The following is a 13,038-nucleotide window of genomic DNA, read 5'->3' as shown; positions in this document are numbered from 1 at the left end:
TCTGAATAGAAATGTCAATTAGCGAGCGATTAATGTCGTAGAGAGTCGCAATCGAGCTTCCAATCAAGTGTCTATAGTTGTCGTATTTGACCGTCGAACTCTGTTTAAGCCGCTTAGAGCTTTCAAATACCGTTCTATCTCGTTAGGTTCGCGACACTTGCCAATATCCGCGTAAGGGTGTACTTCGCTAAGCGCAAGCTTAGAAGTTTTACGCCCTTAGTGCCTGATCCTCGATGCTCCGAGCTTAATAATATTTTCGATGACGTACCGCCATTCGAAGAAACGTCGTTTGCTTACAAACGAGGGACAAAGACATCGTAAAGATGATGTTTACAGCCGAGGCACGTCATATCTTGCCATATTAATATGTCGGCCGGTTGCAGACAAGTCGGCAGAAATTGCAAAACGTGAGAGCAATGGCGCTGCCGTTCGCAACACCAGCCGGGGACATTAATTCCTGATATTACCCTCGTAAATATTCGCGAAACGCTCTATCCCGGCCTTCTTCGTAAGATTGAAACGCTTTTTTCCTTCGTTTGACGCGGATCCAGCGTCCCTACCATCGCAGGCCCAGCTCGCGGAAAGGATTTCAATTTTTTTTGATCAGTCGACCTTCTACCGCCGATATATCACGCTACAAATCTCACACGCTGTTGCGCCCAACGATTCTACGGCAGAGAAAAGCCCGTAAATCTCGATGGGCCGCCGTGTCGTTTCTCTTTCACAGAATACGAATGATTTGAAAACCATTCTTCCGTCGATATTTGCTCGGACTCGTGATGTATCGGCCGACTACTGAATTCATAGGATACCTCGTTTGGATAGATATCGGCGAAGTATTACGGTGAAACAAAAAAGACCCTGGAACTGAAGACCCGTGAAACGTTAACGCCGACTGCTTGGCCAATTTTACATTTTTTATCTGTGGCGTCGGAATACTTTCGCTTTCGCGTAAAACAGGTTACGAATTATTTTTTAGCTAGTTTCTTACGCTATCTACGCTGATTACTTTAATGCTAATCGTCAAAACTACCGTCGCCGTTATGAGTACGCTAGTATTCTTCTATTGAGTTGGCAACTGCTGAGCGATTGCGAATTTTGTCATTAGATAGTAATGAATACATCCGGTGTTGAACCGAATAAATATCCATATAGATAGGAAAGTGTCGTAGTAAAAGTTGGCGATGTGTTATGTCTGACCAATGTCCGGATCTACTGCGATGTTGAACTTACCGATTAAATAGTAATTACGATACCGTAGAGAAACTTGAAAAATTTAATCTGCATAATATATAATTAAGCATATATATAACACTATGAAAGACAAATTTCCTTCAAGAAATTTGTCGGCCTATGGAAGATGTAATTATTCTTTCGTTGTGTAGAGGTGAACTCCATTAAGTTAAACATAGGAGTAAGTATTTTAAACACTGTCGAGAAATGGTAGCCTTATGTCTTATCTTTTCCGAACGCACCGTGAAAGGAGAAAAGTGTATTGCGTACAAGCAGATGAAAATAAAAGATAAAAATTATATAGTTTGAAACGAAGTTATGCGTGTGCTAGTCGTATTTACTCGTTTCCCTGCCATTTCATTTGTTCGCGTTTTCTCGTGTTAACTAAATAGAAACTGAATAGAAGTATTTAATTTAATATTAAAAGCTAAATCAACGATCCACGGTGCTCGTATTTATATCTACGTTATCTCAGCGCAGTTTCGAACGTGTGGGTAGATGATTCGTTTTTAAGGAGAATAACCGGTTCTGTATGGATTCTTACGAGCAATATCGTCCAGTCGACACGGCTCTCGTATCCTCGTATATCCTGAGGGAACATTCGGGATGTATCTCGCTTATCAGTACAAATACAGTTCCAATAAACATCTGGCCATCCTTTATGCATTATAATACGGGCATAACCGTGCCATTTCAAATTTTTAATCTGGTCGTAAAAGGAGGTCGGGCGATTAACGCGTCTTGTTGGGACAATTTATCCTGAGGCTTGAAAATAATCGCGACTTACGTATATCCTGTAAAATAGAGGCTTAACAACACGTTCCTACGCATATCATGTATATTAATCAATGCTTGTCCAGGTAGCGTGAGCTGAAATAGATATTTCGTTAAAAAGATGAACGCATCAAGGGCTGGTTTCTGAAACAGCACGTCTACGATACCGTAAAAATTATTCGAGAATTAATTATCATCGTCGTTGAGCAAGATTATAAATTACAATTTTAACCTGTGAAATACTGTCCTTTGTTAGCTGGTATGCTACGCTACTCGCTGTACGTTTGCAAAATTTTATACTCACGCAGGTGCAATATTTCCGTAATAGAATAAATTTCAATTGATTTTAATTTTAATTTAGCGAACGTCTATGTTCGTCGAATTTAGTTTCCCCTCGAGAGAGAGAGAGAGAGAGAGAGAGAGAGAGAGAGGGAGATTCCACGTATTCGCTGACATTTCAATGAAAACATCCCAAAACGAGAACAAACGAATTCTTTTAGTCCTGGTTTCCAGGAAAGCGGCGCTTTTATTGGTTGATTCATCAACAAAGGGGATAAGAAATCTGGCTGAATAATGGCGCGTGTAGGAGAATTGGGAAAAAGCCGGCGCTTCTTTGAGTACCTACGTGCCGACGTCATCGTTTTAACCAAATATTTACCGTTCTCTGATGACGCGACCACGAACGATGCACCCAGTGTTGTTAACTTGCTGCAGACAAACCATACATTTTACGTTTCCACGAGTTACTTCTCAGTTAGTTTCGCGAACGCTGTATGTCTCATGGGTTTTGCCTCCGGCGTCTTCCCTTTCCTTTTCTCCGATGTTTTCCTCTTATTTTATTCCCACGGGAGCATCTATTCTTCGTTGCGTTCTTTCGCTCGATAAATAATTTCTAACCCATTTGCAAACGCATTTGTGTCCCGTTAAATACGCAGTATATACACTGCTGCGTATAACAACTAACGAAAACATTGGAGCACAGTATTCGTTAAGTATTCGTTAGTACTGTATGAAAATTCCGATATATTCCTTTGAAATGCAGATGTTAATTGTTCTCGCGATAAAAGCCACAAAATTATGCGTGACGAACTAACAGGGCGGATGCGGCGGCATTTGAAGAGGTGAAAATGATTTTTTCCGCATTACTATTCGAGATACCTCGCTTATTAAAATTTGTATCACCCTCTCGTCACCGGGTTGCTGATTCAAAGAAGTTCTGCAGACCGATTTCACGGCACCCTACACCAGAACGAAAAGGAAAGTACGGCGATGCTTCGAGGAGAAAAAAAGTATTCCGTCGAAGGGAACGCCGTATGCTACGAACGCGAAACGACCACCAACGAGACTCTCCCTCTTCGTGTTTTCATTTACCAGCGTTTTCTTTGGGCCACGTTAACGCCCTCGTCGAGTTTCCTTCTTTTTTTCTCCGGTTTCGCTCTCTTTCCTCTCCCTCTTGTTGCTCCTCCGTCTCTTTCTTTCTTTAATCTTGCTTTTCCCGACTTGAGAGCACATGATTTCGGTATGCGATCCGGTTGCACGTTTATACCAAAGCAACACCGATGAAGAATTTCCGTCGGCGTTCCAGCGAGCTCTGCTCTAATCGTTCGGCCTGATTTTCCGTTCACGCGGCGCACGTGCCGTGTCTGAACACATGCGAGTATTATTCCCTTGCTAGCCGAGTGACGCGATGCAGTCGAGATTACCTCGGTGAGCAGAGAGAGAGTAATTAAGTGGCATAATTACCGGATGGTTATCTGTACTTCCGTTTCGACGAGTCGACGCGACGGCGTGAAATTTCATCGTCGCGTTACGCGTCGCTGCCGTAATGCTTTACAGCTTTTGATGCGATTCGTCGGCCTGCTTGAAAAGCTTAAGTACAGCCTCTGGCCTTTGGAAAACAAACAGTTCTCGGAAAGGCAGTTTCGAGCAGATCCGTGGAACAATAATTGCACGGTCAACAGTCGTGACCGTGAACGTGATGAAGCATCGTCGGTAGTCGCTTGCCTATCGTCAACGTCGAATGGATGCTGCTCCATAATCGTCAAACTTGAAATGTCAAAAGATACAAAATAGCCAGAAATAGGAGACAATCTCTTTAGCGCAGAAGGATGTAATTTGTAGAGTATGGAGAGAAAAGATTACGAGTGCTTTAAGTACTAATTTTTCCAATTACGACCATGAGAACGAATCTGGTCTAGTATTAAACACTTACGTTGAATAACTGAATCTCCACCCATCTGACATTGAAAAATTTGAAGATTTTGTAATTTCTGATATAATTTTATGCCGAGAATCTTCCGAGTTAAATGTCTTGATCTTTTAAATTCCTTTCGGAAATACATCAATAATAATCCTACTGACGTGCAAGCGTAAATAATTTCGCGACATGGCACGTTTTTCATTTCGATGCAAATCAAATGCAAGAACGGAATTAGGTATATGATGAAAGAAGGAATGTTTAGGAAACTAGCTACTTACAAAGTAACAGGTAGATACGACCATCGTTTGGGACCAGAAACGATTTCAGTCTGAATAACAGTAACGACCCCATTGGGACGATGCTTTCTAAATTGATCTCTTTGTTCCAGATTGCCGTCTCCGTACAATAAGCAGTCGGCAGTGGGTGGTGCAGGTGGCGGACCCGGCGCTGGAACGACGAGTATACCCTTACCTGCCACCGTAGCCGCCACCAGGAGATGTCCTCCAGACAAGGTTAGGCCCGCTCCGACGCCGACGCATCAATCACAACTTGGTAAGTTTCCTTGTTTCAAGCGGAAACTTTGCAAAGTATCGATTGGCTGTACTTGCAACAGCCCCCACGCGTTTAATTTTCTAACGATGTCCGTGGATCAAGATTGTTGAGTTTTACGATTACTTTAATTAATTACGAGGATAAGTAACATTTTGCTGGTAGAGAGTTTTTTAGTTAATTAACTTGAATTGGTTAGTTTAACGTCGATATATACTTTGCTCGATAAACTTGGATCTGCACTACGTTAGATGGTAATATGTTGACGTAACTAATATATTAAATTACGAAGTTTCGGGTGCACTTAAGACAACTTAAGCGATATTTATGGCCACCTTGGGATTTATGGTAATCGCATACGTTACAGCTTCGTGATACAATAATGAAATATCATTTAAAATACTAATAGGGGAATTAAAGAAAAATTTGACACTTTGCACGAATGTAGTTCATATTTTTCAGTCTTCGAATCGCCGTGCTTCCCGTGTGAGATAAATATTTAACAACTAAGATAGAGAAATAAAATAGAGGATTAAACTAAGGAGAAATTTGACATCTATCGATGTATTGAGGAGAATTATATGCATAAAAAGAAATATAGTATTCGTAATAAAGCTACAATATATTAGAAGTTGCTTCTGAGGACAGAGTAGTGTCCTTTCAACGCGAAGGATTAGCAGAAAACAACTGTCTGGTCTGTATCTTCTTCGCTTTATTCAAAATATTTTCTAACGCCAATAAGAAGGAAACTTTTATAGTATTCTAATAAATGTAAAGGCATCGTCCTACGTAAAAGAATGTAAGATAATTCGAACGTTATCAAGAGTATTCAAAGTAACAAGCAGGGGAGAATAAAAGAAAAAGTGAAAAGTCAAGATTAGATTATGCGAAAGAAGCGACATTGTTTTTTCCAAGTCCCCCTCTACTGATGGTGCAAATTGCTTTTTATGGAAAGTCATTAGCGACCGAATGTCCTGAACAGTTATCGCAAAGTAACATCCTGCCATGATCTTTTAGTGCCTGCAGTTTATCTGTTTCTGGCATTCCCTTTCATTTTCTCGACGCGACTGTCAGTTTTCCCCTCGCGATACTTCACGTTTCTCCTTTGTTGCTTCTCTCGCGATTGATGTGTCTAGCTTTCCACGTATTTGTTCGCGTCGAATTTTTCACCAACGCGTTTTCGGTATATTTGTTTACGAGAAAGATACTTTATTTTAGCGCTATAAAAGAAAATTCTTTATAGATTCAGTGCAGATACAAGAGATGTTTTTTTAATGTAGAAAGTATAATCATTTTCATTATATTAGTTCCATCACAATCATCTATTTAATTAAAGTTGAATAATATAAGTTCCCTCAAACTTTCTCGAAAAGCAAAGTCAAGTCCTATTATTTCTGCGTATAGTCTACCTAATGGAGAAGTAATTTACTCATTTCCTTTCTTTAAAAATATACGTTCTTTATCGCAAATCTCAAATTCCTGTATCTTCTCATTCTTCAAAACACTTCTTACAACTTTCTCCGAAATACATACATTACTGATAAGCGAACGAATTTACTACTCGATCCAATGTATTACAAATCGGTAGTTCTATCGTTCGATTTCTTAATTAAAATTAAAATTTCACGGAGTCCCATAATTTCTATCTATACCGTTTATTAAACGCGTTTCGATTGAACGAATTTCTTAAGATCTCGAGGTAACACGTGGAATTTATTCTTAAAGACACAAAGGTTCGTGGAGGGTGGCAAGCGGCACAGTAGATTCGGTACCGTGTTAAGGACACCCCATTAGCCATTAGTCCTGTGAATGGCTTTTAGCAACCCTTTGCGCATTTCTGGCTGCCACGAGAGATCTGGACCACCATGGAAACTGGCTTCCATGGGGTACGCGACCCTGTGTCCCTTTTAAATATATGAGCTCTCTTGTACGAACGTCGACTTCTCTCTCTCTCTCTCTCTCTCTCTCTTTCCCTTTCACCCTCATACACTCATACACATTTCCCTCTGTTGTACATACACATACGGTATTGCCCCCTCTATCGTGGTTACATGCGCGCATATCAGTCGTTCTATTTCATGCAAGTGTAGCTAACCGTGTTGAACAAAAGTGCGCCGTATCTGCACCAGTTTCTAACTGTGCTAGTATTTGTTGTAGCGTGTGTATGCGTGTATATACCTCGGTCACCCTATTTCGTACGCTCGTGGCTCGAATAGCGTGTTCTCATCGTACTAACACGTATACATACACATCGCGAAACTCCGTTAGGTCCAGTCGACAAGTACGACTGATAGCGAGTACGCGTGTGTACGCGCTTGCACACGTACGTATTATGGCGGGTAACTTGTATGGACGATGATATTACCTACATCTATGGTGGCCGAGAGGAGGTAGGTAGCCCGCTACGAGATGGGGTGGCACCCCATAGTTTATACTTTACTCTCAACTCCCACGTTTCCAGGGCGGCCACGGCCAGATGTGCACGCCGATTTACAGTGGTCCTCAACCTACGGGAATAGTCACCCTGTTTAGCGCAAAAAATGGCACGATTGGTGCAGGTCTTCTATTCGTTAGATAGAAATGTTCGTGGTCTTAAGATTAGAAAGGGCCGAATTTGAATAGATTCTAATTCATTTAAAGATGGCAAAATATCTTTAACGATTAAATAAATTACACAAAGGAAGGGAAAGAAAGACGTTTTAATGATACACGAGTAATAATTTCGCTTGATACGATACGTAGAAGAATATGTTATTCGTACGAGCGTAAATATATTCATCGTAATGGCCAAACGAGAAGAAATACATTTCTTCCAAGAGGTAGAATTAATTTGCTTCTCGAGCGAGGCACAAATTTATGAAAATGACTACAGTCGACTACAATGGTCCTGACACGTGAATTAAACCTGTCAATTATTAACTTGTTGTGCGTTTAGTTTGCATAACATCTTATCGCGTTACACAATGCTCCGTAGTCGACAAATGCGTTTATGAATAAAACATATTCCGCTTAATGTACAATGCAAATTGATACAAAGAAGTTTACCTCTTCGAGAGAAATCGAATCACGTCCGTCGCACAATGGAAAACAAATTTCGAATACAAAACGTTTTCTAAACGCGAATTGCCTTCTTCGTGGATATATAAGTTTGCTTACCCCAGTTGTTTACACGGTTGAGGATCGCTGGTAAGTTTGAAGGGGATGCAGTTCTCTCATATATATCGTGGCTGTATCAAAGCCAGCGTGTTGCGAGCGGCTGGATACAGAATGTCTTTCGGTTCGAAATAGACTTCCACGTCCTATAACATGTTCATAATATATGTACGAGCACGCATAAGCGTGCGTACGTGCGTAGACAAGACGTGCCGTCGTTCGTGGTTTACGATATTATTTTAGGAGCCCTTCGTCGCTTTTATTCTTTCCTTTCCATCGTTCATCCAGCAAGCGGTAGAGTAGACGGTCTAGGCGACAGGCTCTACACGTCTAGGTCATGGTTTTGATTTATGCTGTTTTAGATGGGTTCTAGAGCGTTCTCCCTTGATAAGGCAATTTCTGGAATGTAGGAAATATATCGCTTAGATACAGGAAGAGTAAATTTCCAAGAAAGATTTTAGATTTAGGGTTTGTGTTTTCCTTCGACGATGTATCGTGCTGTTTTCACCGTTATCGTTGTTTGCCTTAGATTAACGGTTAGGTTGCTTAATTGCGGTATATCAAACTTTAATTTGTCTCGTTTCGTTTCATTTCTATCAATCACGAAACAGGAATTGTTAATTCTATCTTCCTCGCTGATGGAAATGTTAATTGTGGTGTTTCTATCTGATCGTGAGTATACCGAGAAATTACATGGTCAGGAATATTTTACGCGACGCATGAATTAAACCTAAATAAGTATGTGTAGAGTAGATGGATAATAAAAACTTATGGCCCTTGAAACTCTGTTAGTTCATTCAACGGGCGGAACAGTAAAAATCCGTTGCCAAGAGAAGTTCTCCAACGAAGAAAATGGTAGATACGTTTTGTCAAGTGCTATTCAGCTGGCAACCGGAGAGAGTTAATAAAAACATTTCGATAACTTTCAACAACACACTTCCATCGGTTTGAAGTTGCTCGAATTGACGGTCAGATTGCATATTCTTGTATTGCTCTCACTACTATTCCATGTATACAAAAACGGGATACGTTTTTGCTGAAAAGAGTATTCAAATGACAAGATAGATATTGGAATATTCAAAAAGTAGTACTTGTATATCAACAGAAATGTTTTACGTTTCACCAATTTTTTAACCAATACGTAATTATTGTAATTTTTAATAGACCTTGCTTAAAAAAAAAAAAAAAAATATCGATTGAACGAATATAGAAGAATTTGTAGGCGAATGAATACTTTTATTTGATATTTGAATGTGATTGCAAATCGATTCAGTGGCGCGAACAGTCTGCTTGAATTAGAACCGAATTATCCTGCACGGCCCCTTCGGGAAATCTTTCCCCAGAAATCATCGTTTTCATAAAGCGGACGTTCGGCGGCGCAGTCGCGTGCAGTGACAGCTTAACTCCCGCCACCCCGAAAGCTCGATAAATTTTATGGCTGTTCTGTATCCGACTACTGGAACCCCACCAACATCTTTTGTAACTCTCGTCTATCTCTTCGAGCCGAGGGTACAAAGTTGCAGCTGCTACTCCCTTTTCGTACGAAAAGAGTACTCTCGATTTTTGTTGTTTTGGTTAAAATAATTTAGCATCCCTCAGGAATAAGCGACATAAAAGGTATTAAAACACCGTGTTCTTAACTTTCTCGTTAATCGTTCGTTGCTCTGCTGGTGTTACAGAGTTCTATTATAAAGATATGAAAATTATTGAAATCGATAGCTTTTAATTAAATAATGAATTTTCATTGTCAACGTTAAAACGTTAAAACGTTAAAAATTCCGAGATCAGCATATCTATGTAAATAATTCTGCTACTTCAAACTTGACGCATGCTTAATGAACCTGCTGATATAATGCTTTATTGGCGGAAACCTACATCATAAATGAGCTTATGTACGTGTATTCACCCACATGTGTATACGCTTATGGGTACATAAGATTACTTGCTTGGAAGCACATGTACATATGTATCAAAGTCGTGCGCAGTGTGGTATTTACTTCAATTAGCGAAGGTATTACGAAGGATTACCAGAGGTCCAGAAATGAAATGCTATCGCACAGGCGGGCTTATTGATCAAGCTTACTTTGAATCCCCTAAGAAATCTACTATAAACAGAATCTGGACTGAAGTAAGAAGAGCAAATGTTTTCTCACCGAAACGAAGTAAATTAAATCAGCTTAAAGTCATCTAATTTATCTTATTCACACGTAAAATATCTACATCGAACGAAAAAAGGAGTCAAGGGCATTGCACGTTTTTCCGGCATGATGTGATCTCATCGTGCGACAGCTAATTCCTCAGGAATCCGATAAGGATTCTCAGGCGGAAAAGAAAAAAAGAACGAGAGCATCTGCATTTGTCAACAGCTGGAACACACGGATAATTGTAGTACTATCGTTAAACAGCGTTGCTCAACGCGAACAGGAAGTGCCTATCCGCTAAAAAAGGACTAGATCGAATAGGTTTCGAGGTTCTCATCGTTTTATCCTTTGATTTAATTTTTTATACGAACTTCTTGATAGGAAAAGTCAAGAGAAGGAGCACGATGAATACAATGGGCAATAAGCATGATATTGTAGTGCCACGTTCGAATGAATAAAACTAGATGGAAATAAACGTGCGAAAATCAAACAGGCGGAACAAGAGCATGCATGCTCGTAGATATTTGTTTCAATTACAGTGGAATTACATAGAGTAAATCGTTTTTGCCGGCAAACGAATCCCTCGTTGGATACGAGCTTAGCATAAGCCTTGTAATCCTGCAGGAATCTCCCAAAGAGACATCTTGGACCGCGACAGAGAACGAAGTGAAAAAAGAAAAACGGTATCGTGTTCGTCAGTGTCGATATCGGCTGTCTCTTTCGTATCGTCTTTTGCTAGACAGAGAGGAACATAGAGACGAAGGGATGGATGTAGAGAGCGTTCAAAACGAAGAAGGATACGATGAGGGACGGTAAACGAAAGAAGAGAAAGGAAACGGGAGAGAGGCACCGAGAAAGACAACGAGAGAAAATTGAAGTCGCGAAGCACACGTAAGACCTGCACCCGGTCTTTAACCCCGAAGCACCCGAGAAATCAGTGGCTCTCACTACATTTAAAGGGTTCTCGATCCACTTGCCGTAAAATTTGTCAAAATGGTTTGACACGGGGTGGTTTATGGAACGAAATTCTGTTTCATTTCTACTGATCTTGAAAGATATTTGATACAAATATTAGCTGAAAACATTCCCCTTTTGAATTGCGATTTAACAGTACAATTTTACTGGATAATTATTTCGCCCTCCTTTCTACCGACCAGACGATTTTTTCATTCTAGTAAATCACTCTAACGACGTATACTGCAGTCAGGAGATTGCTTGTTCGCGTAGAGGTCTGTTTGCTCTTTCCTTCTTTCTCAGTTTCATTTTTTATTGCCTTGCCGCTCTTGGCGCTGCACGCCAAATTGCGTACCCCGTTAGAGGCAATACGCGAGTGCTCTTGGAAAGAGGGAAATATTTGTCATATGGCTCGCTTTGTGCTAGTAAACGTCGTTTACGCAGAGAACCACTGACTAGATGCTCTAAGACCCTTAAATCTTTCTTTCTCTGTTTCATCTCCCTTGCTCGCGTTCGACCGAGTTAAAAATACTATACCTACTCGTGTAGTGCACCGGCTCAGCGCACAGGTTTTTGAAAATTGCCCCTCGATAACGCCGCTCTGGCCGAGGGGATGAAACGATGCCAGGTTCGTGGCCAGGTTCTTTTTTTCAACAGAATCCTTTGTGATTGTTAAATGTGGTGATGAACCGAGAAGATTTAATTATCCTTCTAACTCGCTACGTCAAATATTCTTTTGTTACGACGTGCAGGAGAGTCTCGTAACTCGTGAAAGGGTTGGTCGTGATAAAAATCTGCAGTTGTCCTTGACGTTCGTGTCACGCTAGTTGCACCCACGCACATGAAAGCGTCTTTCGCTTGTTAGATATAGTCTTTATAGTCTGTTTATAATTAACTTTATAACCTACTCTGCTTTAAATTTAATGTCTCCGCGATTCGTCCTTTCTTAATGGAAAACTATTTAGTAGCAGCTGATCTTCGTTAAAATTGATGAGAAATTTCTAGACGATCTCGTACCGAGTAGAACTAATCTTTAAATTACATTTGCAAAGTCTTGCTCTGTATTATCACTACGTGCGTACGTACCGTACGGTGTCCCGGAAAGCACAAAACAACTTACTCGTTAGAAACAAAAAGGGGAAGAATCGTTCGCTTCCTAAGCGAAGAGAGAAAGGAGAAAAATCGAAGACCCGAAGAAACTGTGCTAATTATAAGTACAAGCTTTTTCACAGTTTAGCGCTCGTTATTCATTCGTTTTGAGTCATTCTGTAAAACCAGGAACAGTTCGTATCCCTCTATCTCCATCTGTTGGTAACGGAAAACCGGAAAACATAATCAAAGTAAAAAGCTAAAAATACATTACTTAAATACATACTTAGTGTCGGCAATTGCTGAAACGTCTCTGCTAAATATACAATTTTTATCTCACGTGCAGTGTCTGTAAAAAAATTGACACGCATCTTTATTTTCCAATGAATCGTTTTCTTTTATCACGTCCTGTACATTTCGTGTTCGTAGTATCAAATTGTTGTAGCCATATGATGATACTACTAGATGATACGAAACTTAATTGTACTTGGATCTAATTAACTAACTTGTAGACGCTGTAATAAATACAACGATGGTGCGAATATTTTGCATAGCTATTGTATAAATATACGAGATAGTCCACCTAACTTTATCACCTGGAATATCTCGCCTGTCTTTGATAATATTAAAAAACGTTTCAGATACAAGTTGAATGGTTTCGGTGAGAACATAATTTCTTTTGTCGTAAATAAACGGGTAGAAGACTTATGAAGATCACCAAGGTTTTTTTTTTAATGAAATCACATATTTTTTAACACGTTAGTGGATACAGCTCGACGTTCTCTATAAAAACTTGTAGCTGGGACATTTTTTAATATTTTTAATATTACGCTACATTAAGTATATTACATACTATATTACATACTATATTACATTTTTAATATTACAGGCGAGATATTCCCGGCGATAAAGTTAGGTGTACCGGTCTGTGTATATATATATATA

The 13,038-nt window shown here is 39.9% G+C and overlaps 1 protein-coding gene across 1 annotated transcript in view; it reads left to right on the top strand.

Moving 5' to 3' along the window:
• LOC122566054 (protein sickie-like) overlaps nucleotides 1-13,038 on the top strand; it is a 101,877-nt gene that overhangs the window by 42,158 nt on the left and 46,681 nt on the right. Inside the window, exon 5 of the mRNA XM_043722764.1 lies at nucleotides 4,596-4,794. Coding sequence (XP_043578699.1) covers nucleotides 4,596-4,794 — 199 coding nt within the window. The remainder of the gene's footprint in view (nucleotides 1-4,595; nucleotides 4,795-13,038) is intronic.

The sequence above is a fragment of the Bombus pyrosoma genome, linkage group LG3 (assembly GCF_014825855.1).
Source record: "Bombus pyrosoma isolate SC7728 linkage group LG3, ASM1482585v1, whole genome shotgun sequence".
Classification (NCBI taxonomy): domain Eukaryota; kingdom Metazoa; phylum Arthropoda; class Insecta; order Hymenoptera; family Apidae; genus Bombus; species Bombus pyrosoma.
This window is presented reverse-complemented; position numbering and strand designations above follow the sequence as displayed.